At 39.2% G+C, this 20,458-nt stretch overlaps 1 protein-coding gene across 2 annotated transcripts in view; it reads right to left on the bottom strand.

Annotated features, from left to right (window-relative positions):
• Positions 1 to 254: 254 nt before the first annotated feature.
• Positions 255 to 20,458, bottom strand: part of NET1 (neuroepithelial cell transforming 1) — a 61,951-nt gene continuing 41,747 nt past the window's right edge. Inside the window, exons 1-10 of one of the 2 annotated variants that reach the window (XM_047740769.1) lie at positions 13,353 to 13,608; positions 7,322 to 7,429; positions 6,705 to 6,872; positions 6,235 to 6,297; positions 5,881 to 5,977; positions 5,415 to 5,491; positions 4,343 to 4,600; positions 3,743 to 3,913; positions 1,993 to 2,179; positions 255 to 1,683 (exon numbers count right to left, since the gene is read on the bottom strand). In XM_047740769.1, coding sequence (XP_047596725.1) covers positions 1,274 to 1,683; positions 1,993 to 2,179; positions 3,743 to 3,913; positions 4,343 to 4,600; positions 5,415 to 5,491; positions 5,881 to 5,977; positions 6,235 to 6,297; positions 6,705 to 6,872; positions 7,322 to 7,429; positions 13,353 to 13,445 — 1,632 coding nt within the window. In that variant the 5' untranslated portion in view covers positions 13,446 to 13,608 and the 3' untranslated portion in view covers positions 255 to 1,273. Of the gene's footprint in view, positions 1,684 to 1,992; positions 2,180 to 3,742; positions 3,914 to 4,342; positions 4,601 to 5,414; positions 5,492 to 5,880; positions 5,978 to 6,234; positions 6,298 to 6,704; positions 6,873 to 7,321; positions 7,430 to 13,352; positions 13,609 to 20,458 lie in introns of those variants that run through there. The other variant, XM_047740768.1, reaches the window with a different exon arrangement.

Raw genomic sequence — 20,458 nt, 5'->3', positions numbered from 1 at the left:
ATTCATTAGTCTTTTTTCCCCTCTTGTGAATAAATCCACCAAAACTGATCTAATATGGTCAAATTTTCAACACATTTCATTGTTTCCTTTCAAACCCATAAACCAAGGCAAATAAAAGTCACTTCCCCCAAGCCTTCTACGACTTACTACACACCCTCAAGTTTAGCTTTTACTATCTCCTTTCATGTTCTGGTGCAACCAGACATTTTTACTTTAAGACAAAACTACTCACTCTCTTAGGCCCTCTTTTTTTGTGTGTACAGTTCTTCTAAACTTACTATCAGTCAACTGCCTTCCCTCTGGTTTTTCAGACAACACTGAAACTTCCAACAAAAACCTTATGGCGTTTTTCTTTCGGTAGTCCCGAATACATGGGAGTCATTTCCCGTGTATTCACCACTCTGACGCGCTACACTTTAAAAATTGCAATGTTCTTAATTGGCTCAAAAACAGTATGGCTTGGTTTCACTTGGTAAAGTTAATATGATTTAAAAAAAAAGATATATATATATATACACACACACATATATATATATACATACACACACACATACATACACACATTTTTAATCAAAGAAGAAAAATAAAGACATGCCAATTTGAAAAGGCAAAGGCATCAAAGTAAAAAAATAAAAGCAGACACTAAAAACTACTTTACAGATTAAAAAAATAATTGGCAGGTTAAATGGATAAAAAATGAGGAATGTGCAGTGAAAAACAAATATAAGGCATTCCAGTTGATAAAATGGAAAACTTGATGAGTTTTATGTCTCAGTGTAAGTTCTGAAATATCATAAACATATACTGCAGGAAGATTTTAGGTGCCAATTCTACAATTTCAAATTCTGCAAACAAAGTTTATCAGAAAAACACTGGTAAAATCCCAGTATTTGCAAAACTTTGGTTTTCGCAAATATTGTAAATATCACAATGGCTGGTATTAGAAAATCATGATGAATGCAGGATAAGGAGAAAATCCATTTCATAAATATTTCATTTGATTAAAAAGATCAGGTTTGCATGTTCTAAATAATCTGGGGAAAACATCTTAAAAAAAAAAAAGGCTACAGTTTAATAGCAATCTGCACGTATCTTTAGCTGCCATTAAAAAAAAAAAAAGGAACAACCACCCAAACCAACCAAAAACATAACAAATGTTAAGACTGGTATTAAGCAGTCCTGCAGTGCTCCCATGCTAACATTACAAGAAAAAACAAACTGTACACATTTATAAATAAACAGTCTCTCCACCAGTTAATACACAGAACTTCCTTTATACCAGAGTCTCTTTCCGTTTGCCACTGAACTGGGCTCTGTCTCTGGCCTTTCGGAAGCCAGGCTGTGTTTGGTGAACTTTCGCACTCTTCATGTCCTCTGCTGTGTGCACTGGGCAGCCGCTCTCTGCAGCGTCTCCAGTGACTTGGACCTGAGTCACACTAGATGCCGTGGACGCCCTTCTCTGGGCTCCGACGTTCCCAGCAGAGGGGCTGTTCTCCTCGTGGAGCTCCTCGTGGAGCTCCGGCAAGCCCTGCGGCTCGGCTGGGCCAGCAGCCTGCTGGAAAGGAGCAATGGCGGCGCGGATGCAGTTGAACCACTGCTGCTTGTGGAACACGTCATTGGCCTGTAGAGTGTGTGACTGGCCCGGAGAGGGGTCTTGGAAGCGAACTCTAAAGATATTTTTAGCTAGAAGAATAAAAAATGTAAAAAAGACTTTTTGAAAAGTTTATTGAAAATGAAGTCAGCCTACAGTCTTACTACGGGTGGTGCTGTTCCTATCCCAGGCCCACCAGTCACTTATGCGATGCGCCTGCGGGTGTCAGAGCAGCAAAGCACCTGACCACTGTTTCAGGGGCGGAACAGGTAGGTACAGGACAATAAATCCATCTCATTAACAACTTTTTGTGTAAGGACAGAATTCTTAAAGATTAAAGCTAAATTCATTTTCATTCTGAGTTTCTGTTTCTGTAAACTACCTTAAAGCTTGCATTTTACCTTTATCTGAGTTGCTGAAAGCCCCTCGAAAGGACCCTCCCATCCTCACATCTCCATCCTGCAGGTCTTCCAAGACCAGCTCTTGGACAGGGATTGGCTGCCGATAAACCTGGTAGGAGTGACGCTCATTTCGTGTAACAGGCCGAGTCAAAACCAAGATGTCTTGAAACAGGAATATGTAAAGTTTCTAGAGAAACAAGAAACAAATACATCCTAAATGTGAAACTTTGTGATTTTAAGTGAGTGAAATCCATCCTTACAAATGACCCCATAAAGACCGTGGCTTCAAGGCTACGCATGTTCTACTTGGAGAACTTTTCTACTCTCAGATGATATAAAACTTATTTTTATCAGTATGTAACATTAGATTAAGGAGCAGCTGAGTAAACTCCATGCACCACAAAGACCTACCAGTAGTAACACACCTGGAAACACCAGTATTGTATACCAGTTTTCTAACAATACAAGGATTAAAAAAATGTAAGCTGGTAAATGTTAATGGTTCTTTTTGTCCCACAGAAATGAAAGCTTTATAGAACAATTAGGCTTCATGATAGAAATCAGAGATGTCAGGTTTCAACTTTTTCTGAAAAGAACCTCAACTTATAAATTGGGTTTCTAGGGGCAAACAGGTGATGGGGATGAAGGAGAGCACTTGTGATGAGCACTGGAGATGCATGGAATTGTTGAATCACTATATTGTACACCTGAACTTAGTGCTACCCTGTATGTTAACAAACTGGAATTAAAATAAAAACTTAAAAAAACCCCAAAAAACCCCAAACCCAAATAACTGGGCTTCTTTCTGAAAAGCACCTAATGAAAAAGAAAAATACCATTCCACTGGGGCGCCTGGGTGGCTCAGTCAGTTAAGTGTCTGACTCTTGGTTTTTGGCTCAGGTCGTGATCTCAGGGTCATGAGATCGAGCCCCATGTCAGGCTCCACGCAGGGCATGGAATCTGCTTGGGATTCTCTCTCCCTCTCTCTCTGCCCCTCCCCCAGCTCAGGTGCTCTCTGTCACAAATAAATAAATAAATCTTAAAAAAAAAATTCCATGCTTACATTTTATTCTAGCAGGTCCTTTTATAATTAATATATATATATATATTTTTTAAAGATTTTATTTATTTATTTGTTCGAGAGAGAGAGAGAGAGAGAGAGAGCGAGCGCATGAGCACAGGCAGACAGAGTGGTAGGCAGAGGCAGAGGGAGAAGCAGGCTCCCCGCCGAGCAAGGAGCCCAATGTGGGACTCGATCCCAGGACGCTGGGATCATGACCTGAGCCGAAGGCAGCTGCTTAACCAACTGAGCCACCCAGGCGTCCCTATAATTAATATTTAAAAAATTAGTTTGCTTTCATTCAATCTACTGTAGAAGTTTGTTTAGTAGTGCTAAAAGCTACTTCCATCACTATATACTCTTTGAAAAATTTTCTGAAGGATATGCTTTATTATAAAACTAGTAATTTATTTAGAAAGGAACTCCTAGCCAAACAAGTTGATTTATGCTTCAAAACTAAAAAATAAAGTATAAACTGCTCTCCACCAAGACATTTAAGTCATTCTGTCACAAAAGAAACCAAAGTTTGCTTTATGAAAGCTGTTAACATAAAATAAAAACCAGTAACCCTCTTTCCCTGTCTGATGAATTTATTTTAAAGCCTGCTCCATGACTTAGGCAGAAAAAACTGAACAAGGTAGAAGGATGAAAGGAATAGCTTCAGATTAGTGAGTATGAAAATATGCTCACATGTCCACTTTTATTCTTCAGCTCCCCGTGGCAGAGTAATACTTTGCTTGCTTCAATTCTAGGATCCTTCTGCTTTTCGTCTAGATACTCCAGCTTGTCAATGTAATACTGGCATTCTGATTCACCTTTCTTCAAGTTGATATCAGAGAGAACTCCTTGTATTATCAATATCTAAAAATCAAGAAATCAATGAAGCATTTTTAGCATATTAACTTTACTCTGTTTCCCTGCAGGGCTAAAACATTCTATTAAAATGACTTAAAAGCTTGAAGGGACTCTAGAAATCTGATAGTTCAGTCAGTTCCTTCATTTTACAGATGAAAAACAGCCTCAGCTAAATTAGGTGATTTGCCCAAAGTTACACAGCTAGCTAGTGGAAGAGAGCAGATATTAGCATCTAGTCTTTTGATTAAAATGTAAGTATACAGTGCGTTCGGTCTCTTTATTGCTTAGTGCATTACTGTATTGGGTACTTAAAAAAACAACAGAACGTTTCACCATGCTGCCCAATGCCTAAGACTTGAGAGTATCACTGTTTACCTTTCTAAGGCCAACTAATATATAAACTTGAAAAACATATGAATCATTTACTGGACTTACAGCTTCCTCCAGAGGCTGAACATCAGGGTGGTCTTTTGGAGTGTGTCTAAGAATTTCTTTTAACAGTAAAGGGTATTTGACCAAACGACTTCGGGGAATATCTAGGAAGCTCCAAAGATCGAGTTTTCGGCTGAAAGGAGACTCGAGACATCGCTGGAGGAAGTCTTGGACTCGTGGATCTTGTTTCTTCTGATCAAGAAGAGCTTTGGCTGCCAGCTGGTTACTACAGTAGCCTTTGTAAGCATTCAAGCCTGGCAACTGAAGAAGAGTAAGAGAAAACATGGTATGATACATGTTTTTGTGAAAACAAACACAGAATTTACAGCTAATTCTCAAAGTTTAAATAAACTGCGAAAATTTCCCTGCAAGTGATAATTGGGTAGGGTAGTGTTCTGAGCCAACATCAGAATGTCCTTTTCTAATTTCCCTATAATTTGACTAAATCCAACTGAAGACCCATGACTTCTACTTTCTCTCAGCCTCAGTCGATGCTAGTCTTCTCTATTCATAGGGCATCTGAGTTCCTCTACCACGGGCATCACCACACTTGAGACTGTGTATGTACTTGACTATCCTTTCTCTAGATTATAAATGTAGAGACGTTGGTCATCACTGAATCCCCAGTGGTCCCTCCTAGAATAGCACCTAGCATCTAGCAGGCACTCAAATGTTAATGGAACAAAGCAGATTACATGGGAACTGTGTCCAAAGAGGAACATATATATATATATATATATATTTTTTTTTTTTTTTTAAGATTTTTATTTATTTATTGAGAGAAAGGCAGTGAGAGAGAGCATGAGCGAGGAGAAAGTCAGAGGGAGAAGCAGACTCCCCGTGGAGCTGGGAGCCCGATGCGGGACTCGATCCCGGGACTCCAGGATCATGACCCGAGCCGAAGGCAGTCGTCCAACCAACTGAGCCACCCAGGCGTCCCGGGGGAACATATTTTTAAAACAAATAAAATCATATCATTCATAAAGTACTTTTTAAAGTAAACACCATGACTTCTTACGGTGTTTACTTGGCATATATGTAAAGAACTATTTTGTGTAAGCAGTTCACTACATACCCAGTTCACAAGAATGGGACCGATGTGCTCTACTGCTCCACCAGGTTTGGTTGCTTCTCCTATTCTTGCCAGTAAGTCTGAAATGCAAAAAAGGCAGAAATAGCAATAACAAATTTATTTAAGAAAATAAATAATTTATTTATTATTTATTTAAGAAAATAAATAATTCAGCACTAAATCAGAAGTTTATATTCAAAACAACTTGTGTTGGGGCACGTGGGTGGCTCAGCTGGTTAAGCATTTGGCTCTTCATTTCGGATCATGTCATGATCTCAGGGTCATGACAAAAAGCCCCATGTCGGGCTCTGTCTTGGGCATGGAACCTGCTTGAGATTCTCTCTCTTCCTCTTCCTCTGCCCCTTCCCACCCCACTCCGTTTGCTCTCTCTAAACAACCACCACCACCACAACAACAACCTTTGTTAATGCTGTTCAGATACGAATGAAAATTAAATAGCATCTCTTACCTTCGTGGAGAGGTATGTAAGCGTCCAAATCACCAAATATATGGGTGAGTTCCTCTTCTGACATAATAGACAGCTTTAACATAGGGTCATGGTAGGCCTATCAGAAGAGGAGAAGTATGTCACCAAAGAAATCAAGCAAATAAAACATGATGAGAGACCTTCCTTGAACGCAAACATGACTAACTATATAAAAGCTACGCGTGGATTCTATTTGTGATACGTAAAAGAACTACTCAAACACATTCTCTTACTGATACTCATATTTGAAGAGATTTGAAGCCATATAAGAAGTTTATAATTTGTGAAATATAATTTTTTACGACTAGGGCATGTGATAAAAAGTTATTTACTGACCTTCCTTGCAAGTTTGAGATCCTCAATTAAATCCTGTTCACCTCGGGACATTTCATATATCGCCTAAAGAGGAAAAAAAAATCCAGCAAACATTATAGGTCATTCCTTCTTTTGAGAAAGGAAAATTATAGGCAATGGATATTTATCATTATTTAACTGACGTTTTGAAGAGTGCTTTTTAAAGTGACTCCGTGTGAAGACTATAATTCAGAACGGAATCTCAAATAAGAGGCTGCCATTATGTCTTACAACTTCACTCCATTAGAGTTAACTTTAAGGACCACCACTCGTCAGAGTGCTGCTGCTCAGCGTGGGTGATGGGTCACGACGGAGATATTAAAGCATAGCTGATTTCTGCCTTAAGCATTAGTTTGCTATTCTTCTGACAAAACACATGTTTAAAATACAGGGACGATTTTTTTTTAAGGATAAGCCAATAAATACAGCCTTGCTACTGAATGCTAGCTCACCTCTTGTCGTTTGATTTCTTTGGTAGTTAAAGACTCTTTCATATTGACGTCTAACATCTCTGACCATAGGACGCGGCTTCTCCGTTTGGCAGGAGTTGGGACTGTTGACCTGCTTGATAACTTCTGGGCAGAAGCCGGGGATCTGCTGTCACCACGAAGGGTAAATGACTTAAAATTAAAAAAAAAAAAAAAAAAAGAAAGAAAGAAAAAAAGAAAGAAAAGAGAAAGAAAAAGAGGTGAACAAAAGAGAGGGTTAAAGGATATAGTAATTATTCCTTTTTCTTAAAAAAATAGACAAATTAAAAACAAAGTTCTGAGAATTTCTCAAGCTTCAATCTACCATTCTAAAATATTTATCAGCCAAAATTACATTTCTGGGAATAAAAACTATCTAAGACTGCTTTGATATAAGATGTAACTTAATATAATGGAGTTATATAAATACCGTTCTCGTAAAAATATTCCTTACTAGCATGTTTAAAAAAACCACAAAGCTTTATGTTTAAATATAATAGTGTAAAACTGTTTGTACAACTCAAAGAAAAATAAAAATTTTAGGCTTCTGTAGAAAGTCCCCTTACTACATTACTCACCTCCCAGCCCCATCACTTGCTTACCTGAATTGTTTGACCAAAGCGCCGGACTGCTCCATTTCTTACAGGAGAGATCAAATTTGCCAAAGATGTGACCCGAGCGAGAGGTCGAACTCTTTTATTGCTTGGCTCCTGTAAAAACAAAAACAGATTACACTAAATGTGTGTTTAGGTGTAATGGTTTCAAACAAGTTTGGACAAAGTTGAACACTCTCAAAAACCAGTATTTGTACATTATAAAATAGAGAAACATGAAACTCTGAAAATGAATGTTGTCCTTTACTGTTAAAATACTAAGAACACTATTGAGTAACAGTAAACTATTAAAAAAACTAATGGTATGAGAAAGGCCAGCTAAGTATCACTTTGAGAACAGAACAAATATTATCACTGCACAAAAGAAAAACTAAAATGAAACCAAAGACACTAGATTCCAGAATTCTATAGAACTTTTTAGTTTAATAGAGAGAGTCACTTTTAAAAAGTACCTGATTATTATGAAAAATTTCAAACACATACAAAAGTGAAAAGTAACAGCATAATGGATCCCAGGTTACTTATCACTCAGCTTCAGCAGTTTTTGGTGTGAGAACTGCTTCATCTATTTTAAAGCAAATCCCAGACATCGTATCATTTCATTCTTAAGTACTTCAGTTAGAGAATAGCTTTTTTAATTTTTTATTTTTTCAGCATAACAGTATTCATTATTTTTGCACCACACCCAGTGCTCCATGCAATCCGTGCCCTCTACAATACCCACCACCTGGTGCCCCCAACCTCCCACCCCCCACCCCTTCAAAATTCTCAGCTCGTTTTTCAGAGTCCATAGTTAGAGAATAGCTTTTAAATGAACCTCTCTGCTGCCGGAATGGGCCAACTCGGAAGGAAGAGCACCCCGTCACGGGATGTGCGCAAGCAGAGGCAGAACAGGGTTAGGAGAGAACTCAGGGTCTAGATCAGACTGACTGGGCCCAAATCCTGGTTCTAGCACCTGCTAAGGAATGTCCTGGGCCTCAGTCTTCTCATATGTGAAATGGGGTTAATATTAGACCTTCTCTTGTATAGTTATTATGAAGATTAAGTAAGATATGTTTAAGTGGCCTGAACAATGGCTAGAACACATTAAGTTTCTGCTATTACTAACATTCTTAGAAATATTTCCACTTACTACATAAACACTGGGATTTATGAATAATTAGGTTCTCTTTCAAATATTTAATTTGTTAACTTCAAGGAAAAATACATACAAGCTGAGAAGAAATAGTTATTCTACACATATTGTCTCAAAAATAATACTTTAGTAAACACATCACTTAATCATTCAAGAACCTCAAAACTTTACAGATCACATTATTTTAATTTTACTGCTAGGGAAATGGAGGGACAGCATTAGGTGACTCCTACAGCTACTGAAATAAAGAACATCAGGTCTGTCTTTTTACATGTCTAAGGAATATATTTATTTGTATTTGGTGCTTTTGACAACTGTGGCATACTTGACAAAATAATTCTGATGATAATTCAGAAGGATATATAATTAAAAATAAAGAATAAAATAAAAATAAAGACAACACGTAAAAATTACCATTTAAAAATGACAGATGAAAACTTTTTTTCTGGGGCGCCTGGGTGGCTCAGTGGGTTAAAGCCTCTGCCTTCGGCTCAGGTCATGATCCCAGGGTTCTGGGATCGAGCCCCGCATCGGGCTCTCTGCTCAGCAGGGAGCCTGCTTCCTCCTCTCTCTCTGCCTGCCTCTCTGCCTACTTGTGATCTCTGTCTGTCAAATAAATAAATAAAATATTAAAAAAAAAAAAGAAAACTTTTTTTCTAAAAATTCTTTGATATGACTAATGTCATATAAAAAAGTAAGGGGTGAGAAAATGGAGTAAAAATAGTCCTCTTACTACTAATTTAAGAATAAAATGGCAGAAAGAGTTAAAATTCTCTGGAAAGAACCTTCAATGATTTGAATCTTTAATGACGCAAGGCCTATTTTAACTCCTAAAGGTACACATTCATATCAGAAGGGTATGTGACTTACTAAGTAAGGAGACTGGGCAGATAAGGCCTTCAAAGACCAGCTCAGATCTTTGAAGGCCTTAAGAGGTAGAGTTCCAAACCAACTCTCTCCCAACAAAGTAATTAACCCCAAAGTAAAACTTTGAATATAAAACCACTAATGTGCAAATGTTAAATGAACTAAAAAAGAAGCCTTCAAGATATGTAGTAAAATGACACACTGTGTGGCCAAGGACATGTGCGGATGCCTTTACAACACACATCTGTGCAAGACTGAAGTGACACATGCATGGGCAGAAGGTCCGGCAGAAGGCATTCCTTTCTATTTAGTAAAGACAGTACAAAGAGTCTTCTGTTTGAGCAGAGATATAATTACCTCCTCACAAAGTAAGATATGCCAATGCTAACTAGAAACAAAGCAGTTGTCAGAAGGTTCTGTTCTACTTTTTGGAAACATGGGTTAATTCCTCTTCCCTGTTTAAAACAACAAATTTGACTTCCTAGTAAGTCACAAGATCAGTCATTTCAACTTAACACATCTTTGGAAATGTGCTCTTCCCAGTGAACTTGGAAAGAAAAGTTAGTTTGGATGGGAGGACAAGATTTTTGGGCCTATTTTATTATATTAAAATCAGGTTAATGATAAAAAATTCTTATCTTTATAGGATCACTTACTGTTCAACTACGTATTTCCTGGTAACTCAAAATTATGTGGTATTTAAAGTTAAGACTACAGAATTAAGGTTTAATTGAATGTTAGTTATTATATAATAATTATATAAACAATAAAATGTTAAATAAATAATAAAAAATTATAAGTAAAAAAAAAAGTTAAATGTTAAATGTATCTAAAACATCTTTCTGAAATTAATATGCAATCTGTTTAGGGTGGTGGGATATTTATGATGAGCAGTATTTGGTAGTTAAATATGTTCTACAGTTCTTCAGAAAGCCATCTATCTCCCATCTTCACAAAAGACATGGCAGTCTTAGTTCATCTGATCTCAACGGTCTTGGTAAGAGTTCCAGGCTAGCTCCGTCACTAGAGCACAAGACTCTTCAAATGCCCTGGTAAGTAAGTAAGTAAGTAAGTAAGTGCAGTACTAAATCAGGTAATGGGGGGTGGGGTAGCTACCTCTGTACTTTTCACACATGTTTTTGGGGATCCAAAAGTAAAGGACCCACTCCCTCCCTAAAAGGACATATGTGATGAATGTTTAGGAGATGCAACACAAACTTTTAGAATATATATTTCAAGAGTATGAAAAATTTCAATAACTTAAAAAGTATGATTGAAATGTAAAGCTGAAGATGGTTCACCTCTAACCTTAGGATACGCATACAGTATTTGAGAAAAAGTATCACACAGGGGAAACTTCTGTAGCAAAGTGACACAGATTAGGCAGTCACCTATTATAGGGTCACCTTAAAGGATGGAACAAAAATTTCTTTTAAAATACAGGTTAAGGGGGCACCTGGGTGGCTCAGTGGGTTAAAGCCTCTGCTTTCGGCTCAGGTCATGATCCTGGGGTCCTGGGATCGAGCCCCGCATGGGGCTCTCTGCTCAGCAGGGAGCCTGCTTCCCCTCCTCTCTCTCTGCCTGCCTCTCTGTCTACTTGTGAGCTCTCGCTCTGTCAAATAAAGAAATAAAATCTAAAAAAAAAAAAAACAGGTTAGGATTCCACCTATGTAAGCTACAACCAAAAGGAGTTTTTCTTTAGAGATCCAGATGAACCGTCCGAATGATCTTGGTTTGGTTATTAAGAACCTAAACATTAGCACTGGTCACAAAACTATTTCAAAGACAGAATTTTTTGAGAACTGATATTACACCCACATTTGCCACTTGGCACACACAGGATGCAGGCACAGTGTTTCGAGGTGGTGAAGGCAGAGAGGGGCAGGAGTCCACCTGTTTCACCATCACAAAAATAAGGCTTACGAGGTTTTGCTGCTGCTGCTGTTACCGTTCTGCGGTGCTATTAGCAGCGTCACGGTAAATACCAAAAGCTTAAAAAGAGCCAGTGCAGATGGTGAACTACATACACTCTTCAAAAGACACTCTGAACAATCTATGAGAATAAACAAGGAATACCAACAAGATTTCCATACACAAGAACTTTCTCCTACAGCCAATCTTCCACCAGGGCCAAAGTTCACAGAGATGGAAAAATACCCCAATACCTTGAACATAGATTTACGTTGTTTATTTTGGCGAGGTTTTAACCAGACTATCTAGTTCAGCCAGCCAATCACATGCATTATTTTAGGATATCTGTTTTTAGACCGACTTTTTATAATGTCTCCATTTATTTTGCTAATCTAGTTGTAAACAGAACGTTGTTAAGATGCATTTTAAGTCTTTTACTAGGATGTACCTTACACATAAAAACAAAAACATGGAAAACTTGTAAATGCAGTTTTTTTTTTAAAAAGTTTTTTTTCTACTGACGTCATGAAAGAGACTAGGAGGGTCTCTTCTATAGTCAACCAAATCAACACTTAAAAACAAACAAAAAAAAATAGGGGCTCAGTCAGTAGAACATGAGACTCTTGACCCTGGGGTTATGAGTTTGAGCCCCACAATGGGCATAGAGTTTACTTAAAAAAAAAAAAAAAAAAAAAAAAACGTAGTTAAAAACAAGAACAAAAAAACCCAGTATATATCTGGGTTTATTTGTTTCTGTTATTGGATGCATAATCTTCTCTCATTGCCAAGAACTTTAAAATAAGAAAAAAGAAATGAAAAAATATTTATAAAAAGATAAAAGAGTTAAAATTACATAAGATTTCTTAGCTTTCTACTTAGAAATAGTCACATTTAGTCATTTATTTAAAGGCTGTTGTTGCTAGTACTAAGAACCTAATAACATTCCGGTGTTTTAAATCTTTGGAATAAATATATGTCAGAAACATGGCTGGTGCCCGATACCAACCAAAAAAGACTAGTTCTTGATGGTCCAAAAGATGATCAGTTTCAGTATTTACACTGACAACCATATATGATTTGCCCTACTCAAAGGAAATGCTTACACATTTGAGAAAACTGAACCATAAAAGTAAAAACCAAAACCAAACAGGAAAAACAAAAGAAAAAAACCAAAGCTAAACTATACCAAATGAAAGCGTAACTGCTAAAGATGGCAGCACTGGAACTACCAGAAGATGTGTGTACGTACGATACGTGGCTTCGCTGAGGTATGGACAGACTGCACATATTGAAAATGTACCATTAGGTAAGTTTGGATACAAGTATATAAGCACAAAACTATTACCACAATCAAGATAAGAAGTATATAGTTAATTGAACACAGGACCACTATTTCTGTCCTCTAGGTGCAATATAGAGTAAGCAGTAAAAATAAGAGGATCCATATAGTATTAGATCAACTGTCAAAATTAAATAAAATGGCACAAAAATCACTTGACTTATTTTCCTAAGTGTTCATAAATACTTGTAAAAACCATGACTTCAGACAATTAAAGCAGGGAGGGGAGAAGTAACCGAAATAATGGTTTGATGGTTTAAATATTTTAACATTTTTTCCTTTCAAAAAAGAAAAAAAGTTGCACACACAAACTTATTAGATATGGAAAGAAAAATAAAAACAAGGACGAGGTCAGATAGCATTTTAGTTTCCATTTGTTCACTAGTGTGAAACTTGCACTGAAGGTTTTCTTATTTTCCTTTTACCCCGAAACACAGCTCCTCAGACTAGGTAATATAAGCGCAAGTTAAAAAGAACAATGTACTAAGCATCAGAAATGTGACCAATTTAACCAAATTTAGCAGCATACACATTTAAAATCCTGTCCTTTTTGTATAAAAGTCTGTGTACACTCAAGCTTTGCTACGTTGAAACCTATCCATACCATAATCCCTAAACCTCTACCACAGAGCCAGACACACCTCAAACCTGCACAGAAATCAAAGTCCTACATTTTAACACTAAGACCAAAAGTTAAGTTTAAAATCACCCTGTTAATAAGCTGTGGAAAATCTTCGAAGCATCAGAAAGCCTTCCTTCGGACTCACCTCCTGTTCCCTGAAGGACTGATTATTAACGTCCAGGACTCGTATGGTCCTCTTGATGGGCAGCAGACCTCCAATCTCGTCATGAGCCACCATGCTTCCCTCAGTGCCCCCGCAAACCCTCAGTCGCTGGGAGCTGAGCCCGCCCTACAGCGCCGCAGCACCGGCGCACAGGCTTCCCCTCCGAGCCCCCGGCTCCCGGGCAGCCATCCGCCTCCGCTCTCCCTCGCGCCGCCAGCGCTCTGCAGCAGCCGCGCGATCCACCCAGACCTCGGGGCTCCCGGGGCGGGGCTGGGGGCGGGGCCTGTGCACACGTGACCCAGCGTGACTGACACGGGCCCCCCTTTGCCGCTCCCTTTTCTCCTGCAGGCGGCTCTAAGAGATTCCAAGAGATTGGGAATTTCTACAGCAACTCAAGGCTCGAGGGAACCTTAGGTTAATGTAAAAAGGTTTTCCTGGTTTCGGCAGCATTCCGGAAGGGAAACTAATTGCTTATCTAGGTTATCTACTCTAGTCCTTGCCACAGACGGATATTTTTCTCAGACCCTATCACTTAGAAAGAAATCCAGTGGCGGAAACTTGACAACTTCAAGTAAGAAAGCTGTAAGTCAAGTCCAGTAAGTGTGTGCACCAAAGAAAAGCCGAATGATTCAAGGAGCTTTTAGCGCGAGCATATTCCCCACCGCGAGAGCAGCCAGGCCTTTCCTCTGTCCTTGGGACGGTCCGGGTGGGCACCGCGGGCGCACTTCAGGTCGCCCCGTTCGCTTGGGCGAGGGGCGGGGGCAGAACCGCGCTACCTCAGATTTCAACGTCAGCGCTGCTCAGACTCAGGGGCACATACCTTTCCTGTGTGCCTGAGAAGCTTGCTTTCTGTGTAACAGATGTTTTACACCATAAACACAAAAAGGCGATTTCTAATAACGGAATCCTGCTCTATTCTGAAATGACTAATCTTGATAGGGTCCTAAAAGAGTCAAAAGTCCTTTTTAAAAAGGTAACTTGCACTTTACTGGTAGAGAAAGGAGGTCCACAGAGGTGAAGTAACTTACCTAAAGTTATGCATTAATGACAGTCTCTGGACTGTCACAGTCTGGGCAGTCTCCTCTTCTCTGGAAAAACACCACTTAAGTTGATTTGATAGGCCTGCTGAGAAGCAGACTTTCTTCCTCAACAGAATGTACTGTATCGTATCTTGGAAGGTAGGATTTTTATCTTAACTACACACTACTATGGATGATACAATGCCAGTAATTTGCAAAAAAGTTTCTGTTCTCAGGATTTACTAGGATCAGAAAAATCAGAAATCTAAGTAGAAGGCACTATTCTAGATATTGTAGATGATATAAAAATAGATTTCATATTTGCTTCTAAACTGCTAATAGACCATTATGTAAAAGTAGGCTACACAAAAAGAGATAACTCATAAGACAGCTTTTGAAAATTCCCACGTAAGTTGTACAGCTAGCTACCAAGTGCCACAGGAGTTCAGGAGGAGAAGCCACTTCCAGCAGTCTTCTGAGCAGAGATGGGGTTGGGGAACATGCTACTGAAGACATTCTAAGATGTTATTTGACTGGTGCTGGAAGGCCATGTTATGTTCTTCATAGGCCCAAGTAAGGCAAAAGTGCAAGGATTTCTCAGAAGAGCATGAAGGAGTGAGTTCACAGATTGCAGTCACGGGCTGTGGGTGAAGACAGATGAGCAGAGGATTTTATTGAGCAGGTGAGAGATAACAGAAGTTATGTTATGTGTAGGCTGATCTATCAGATAGTTTGAAAAATGACTGGAAACATAATACAAAAATCAAAATCAGTTATCAAGAAGTTGCCCTAAGGTAGGGACAGTGGGAAAGGAAAAGGATACATGCAAGGGGCCACACACTGAGAAGTCAAAGATGCCCACAATTTTAAAGTTAGGAGGGGAACTATTAATACACATAAAGAAATAAGGAAGAATGAACTATTAATACACATAAAGAAATAAGGAAGAATAAGATCTACTGACGTGGTAGAAGAACATGCAAATGAAAATACTGGGGGACGCCTGGGTGGCTCAGTTGGTTAAGCGGCTGCCTTCGGCTCAGGTCATGATCCCAGCGTCCTGGGATCGAGTCCCACGTCGGGCTCCTTGCTCAGCGGGGAGCCTGCTTCTCCCTCTGCCTCTGCCTACCACTCTGTCTGCCTGTGCTCATGCTCTCTCTCTCTCTAACAAATAAATAAATAAAATCTTTAAAAAAAAAAAAAGAAAATACTGGGCTAGTACTTGGAAATGCTGGACAAAGACTTGAAAGAGGCCAGAGGGCAGATTTAGACTGGGGAGTCACATACACGGATATCAGAGTGGAAGCCAGGAGTGAATGAGATGCTTGGGAGAGAAAATCTGGACAAAAAGAACAAGGGTCTAAAGATCTAACTTTGGAGAGATGCCAAGGGAAAAAAGACTTGGGCAAAAGGAATAGTCAGCAGAAAAGCAACATAGCAAGATGCCAAAGGAAGAAAAGGTGTTAATTACAGCAAAAAGGTTAAGAAGGGTAAGAAAAGATGCATGGACTTAGTGATTACAAGTTTAATGAGGCCCTGGAGTGTGCTAGTTCAGTGGAATAAAGACAGAAGGTATACCAAGGAGGCTGAGGAGTGAATAAAGCAGAATAAATAGTGAGCAAAGACTATTTAGAATGACAAATAATCTATAAAAAACAATTTACTAAGGTTTGCAGGACAGTATAACTTCTTATAGTAAGTATCATGCTGCTCTTCTATAAATACCAATGTATTCTGTTGTCAAGATGATAATAATTCATCTTTTTGCTCTGAGATATTTAAAAAAAAATAATGGTGATTGGCTATATCTCATCATCTATCCTTTATTACCTGCCCACGCTTGTCACACACATGTGGATATGTTTGGTTTTAAGGCCGGCTGACAGTGTGGAGAAGCCAGTACTATACAGCAGTGAAGTGGAAGGAGCTTAGCGATCGTCAGAGCCCATTCCCTGATTCATAGGAAAGAACACCAACCTGCTCAAGCCCTCAAAAAGAGGCGAGGCTAGAACCCACGAGTCTGGTTCAGTTTCATCGGCTTAAAATGATGCAAGTGAGGCCCATACCTGATGGCCACTGAGCTTCGTAAGGGAATACAGTCCTTACGTTCAGGGAGAGAAGGGAAGAAGCTGCTAGGGTGATCTCATGGGCCTATTACCTGACATCTCTTTCCAGTGTTTTTCTATTTAGTTCTGAAAGAGGTACAGCCAAGATAGTAAGAAGGGGTTTCTCTCATTTCTCTCCTTTAGCTGAGGAAAATGTAAAAACTGAAAGCCTACAGGAGCCGCATAGGATTTAATGGTGATAGTCACAGCACAAAAATCCCAATTCACCAACCCTACAATCTTCATTTCATTTTGAATGTTCAGGGTTGTGGTCCAAATATAACTCAGACAATTGTGGATGGCATCTTAAAAAGCAACGACGAACATAGGATGTTCAATGAGCACCGGAGTGATGAGCCTGGGAGGATCCTAGCGCCAACAATCCTCCATAAAATCAGAGAGCTGAACGGGTCCTTTGAGGTCATTAACTTCTCCTCCTCTGTTTTCTTAGGAGGAAACTGAAGAAACCCAGTGAAAAAAGGAAAGGAAAATGTGTGTCCTGTCCCTGTGCTAGGAGCTTCATCATGTTACTTACTTGGCCAGCTTTCTGAAGTGTGTGTTATTAGTACCATCTTACAGATGGAGGAAGTCGGGACTCAGGGTAAGAAACATGTCCAAAGCTGCAGAGTTAACCAGGGGCTAGACAGGCTTGAGTCTGGTCTGCCGGCTCCTGGTACAGCACACCTTCCAGGTAAGATGGGAAATGCACCGCCGTCAGCACACTCAGCGCACACTCGGTGCTCAGTCAGGGCCGGCTGGCCGGCCTTCTGTGAGATGGGTCTCTTGGTCCCAGCTAGTGTTTGTGAAATAAATGGGAACACTTTGCAGAGAAGGAAATCATAAAAAAGTTGAGAGATTATTTGCCCTATAGCCTTTTTATAACAAGGCAAGTAAGTAAAAAGATTATAAAATAGTTCCAGCTGCTTCAGTTTTAGAGGAGGTCCTATTTCAATTGTTTAATGTTATTCACAGCTTATTAAGGCATGACTTACAAATATTACTAATTGCATAACTGAAGCACAGATTGGTTAAGTATCTTTTCTTTGCGTAGAAAATCTAGAATTTATAAACTTAAAAATTGAGTTTTCTGGGAATAATTAAGTCTGTAAAAGATACCAGTTTTTGGTGAAAATACGTTTCCAAAGACCAGTTATAGTTATAACCTCTGTTCTTCTGCTTGTATGGAGCCTTCGATGCTTTCTTTCCTAAAATATGAAGAAGGTAAAGAGAGAGAACATTGCTTCCCTTCTACAGAGAAAGGCTACTTACCTTTTCTCCTCTTTTTAAGGTGAAATCAGAATTCTGGAATTCAGATAAACTAGAGTTGAAGAATAATCATTACTTTTTCTGGTCTGGATACTGCTTGTTTTTATTTACTTTTGCCCGGAATAATAAGTAATTGGAAATTAGGCGAGGAAAGCCCTATTACAGAAAGAGAAAACAAAGTCTAAGCTCTCTGCTGACCTCTGCAGGTGATATTTTGAAATGCAATTCCCAACCTGCTTTCTCTCAACTTTGTAACTATGTTTGTAAGGATCTTATGTAGATGGCTATATCAACAATCTTAATCTGTAGAGAAATATGGATAACAGTACAGATAACATCTGTTTCTTCAGCCCTTGTGTAGCTCTCATGTTTCATATTACAAAATTAAACATGTTTTAAAAGCATATAAGTGTATGAAAGTTGCCACAGTTCACAAGAAATATTTTAAGGTTTTTTTTTTTTTTTAAATACAAGAAAACTAAGTTCTACTTCAAAACTCTAGAATTTGGGGTGCCTGGGTGGCTAAGTCTATTACGCATCTGCCTTCAGCTCACGTCATGATCCCAGGGTTCTGGGATAAAGCCCTGAAGAGGGCTCCCTCTCAGCAGGGGATCTGCTTCTCCCTCTCCCTGCTTGAGTTCTATCTCAAATAAAAACAAATCTAAGAAAAAACAAACAAACAAACAAAAACCTCTAGAATTTAAGATTACAAATAACTACTATCTATTTCACTAAAAACAACTCAGTTTAAAAGAGAATTTTAAATCTTACTAAAGAAGGAAGCACTGATTCAAATATGAACCAAAAGAAACTTCTAAAAAACCAGAGTTCCAAAATATTTAGGAACTGGTTAAAAACAACAAAAAGGTGGGGCACCTAGGTAGCTCAGTGGGTCAACTTTTGATTTTGGCTTAGGTCATGATCTCCTGGTTGGGAGATGGAGCCCCACATCCTCTCTGCACCTCCCCCACCCAAATAAATCTTTAAAACAAAACAACAAAAAGGCAGTTACTTGGACTAAATGAACATGAAAGAAGTTGGCAATATAGTTACATGTAGATTTGAGTTTTAAAAAATCATTTGGATTAAAAATTTGACTGTCTCCAAGCTTTACTAAGAGCTGGGTTTGGAAAAAGATCAGTTCAGATCTTTATACTGTTAACATCACTATAAACAGAATTCCTGATGGGCTAAGAAGTTTGGTATTATCAAAACCCTGGTTCTTTTTGCAATAATACAAATAGCAAAAAAAAATGCGGTATCAGTGCTCTTAGTGGTGACTTTTATCTCAAGTACATAGGGTAGCAAATAACTTCCAGTATAATGTAAGATCACTTAGGCTTGCGTAACGGGATGTTGAGTGGGATTTTTCTCATGAAAGGAGGTTGAAACTCAGCTAAGGCTCAAACCCGAAGACTAACAGTCCTGTGTCCTGTGCCCAGCCTCATGTTTCCTTAGCCCACTTTTACATCAGTCATGGCTCCAGCAATCGGCTGTTCTAGGTCGCTCTTGCTGTCCACTCTGGGCTCCCTGAGTACTGGAATGTGCCATTTACACAGGTACCACGGGGTAGTCATTGACTAATGGAGCACAGGTGCTGGTGGATAAAAGCTCCCTCCTCAGTCCCTTCACAAGACAGTTCTGCAGTGTATCTTACATGGTTTTTCTGAAGATTCCGGCAAAAATAAGCCTGCTGCCCACAATGGTGACCAGCTTAAATGCAGATACTTGGTATTAGCTGCCTCCTTCTGTTTCAGTTCCCCATCCCTGGGACCATACCTCAAAACAGATTGTCAATGAGCTCATGTCTCAGGCTGATTTCTGGAAAGAACCTGGCTAGGACACTGAAACGGAGACTGGGCCTGGGCATTAGACACACAGAATGAGATTCTGGAACTGGATCCCTCATTGGAAAAATGGTGGTAAGGTCTATAGTTATTGATTGGTATGGATGGAATGAAGCAATGGCTTCTACAGTGGTTGTGGCACATGAACAACATGGGGGGGGTTAACAGTAACTGCAAAGGTTGTAGAGTTGGCTGGCTTCTGTTAATTGCTTTAAAAGCTTTGAAAAAGCAGCTGGTAACTTTCATAATGTTCTCAGAATCATTATGGCAGGAAGGGCCAAGTGGGAGCCCCTGAAATTCTATCCCCTACACTGGAGTCAAGATAATAAATAGAAGCAGTACTGCATACCAAGGGAAAACACAGAGATAGTCATCAAAATTACAGCAGGCAGTAGTGACAGTCTCCACTTCATTTCCATTCAATGAATCTGCAGGACAACCACAATGAGATGGACTGTGACAGCTAACAGTGGACTACTGTAAACTTAAGTGGTAGGTTTAATCTCAGTTGTTGGGCAAGACGTAGATCCTTTATTGGAACAGATCAAGACATCCTCTAGCGTTTGGTATATGGCTCTTGATATGGCCTGTGTGTTCTTTTCAATTCCCATTAGTGAAGAAGATCAAAAGTAGTTAGCTTATATTGTGGGAAGGAAAGCAGTTTCTATTTCGTATCCTGAGCCTGTTAACTTTTCTCCTCTGTCAGAGTCCTAAAGGGCCTTGTGATACGCAAAACATCATGTTAGTCCAGTAAACTGATGACATCAGTCAAACGGGACTTGGTGAGCAGGAAATGGCAAGTATTCTGGACACCCTAGGAAGTCAAATGCATGCCATGAAAATTCTGGGGC

The sequence above is a fragment of the Lutra lutra genome, chromosome 8, assembly GCF_902655055.1.
Source record: "Lutra lutra chromosome 8, mLutLut1.2, whole genome shotgun sequence".
In the NCBI taxonomy this organism is placed as follows: domain Eukaryota; kingdom Metazoa; phylum Chordata; class Mammalia; order Carnivora; family Mustelidae; genus Lutra; species Lutra lutra.
This window is presented reverse-complemented; position numbering and strand designations above follow the sequence as displayed.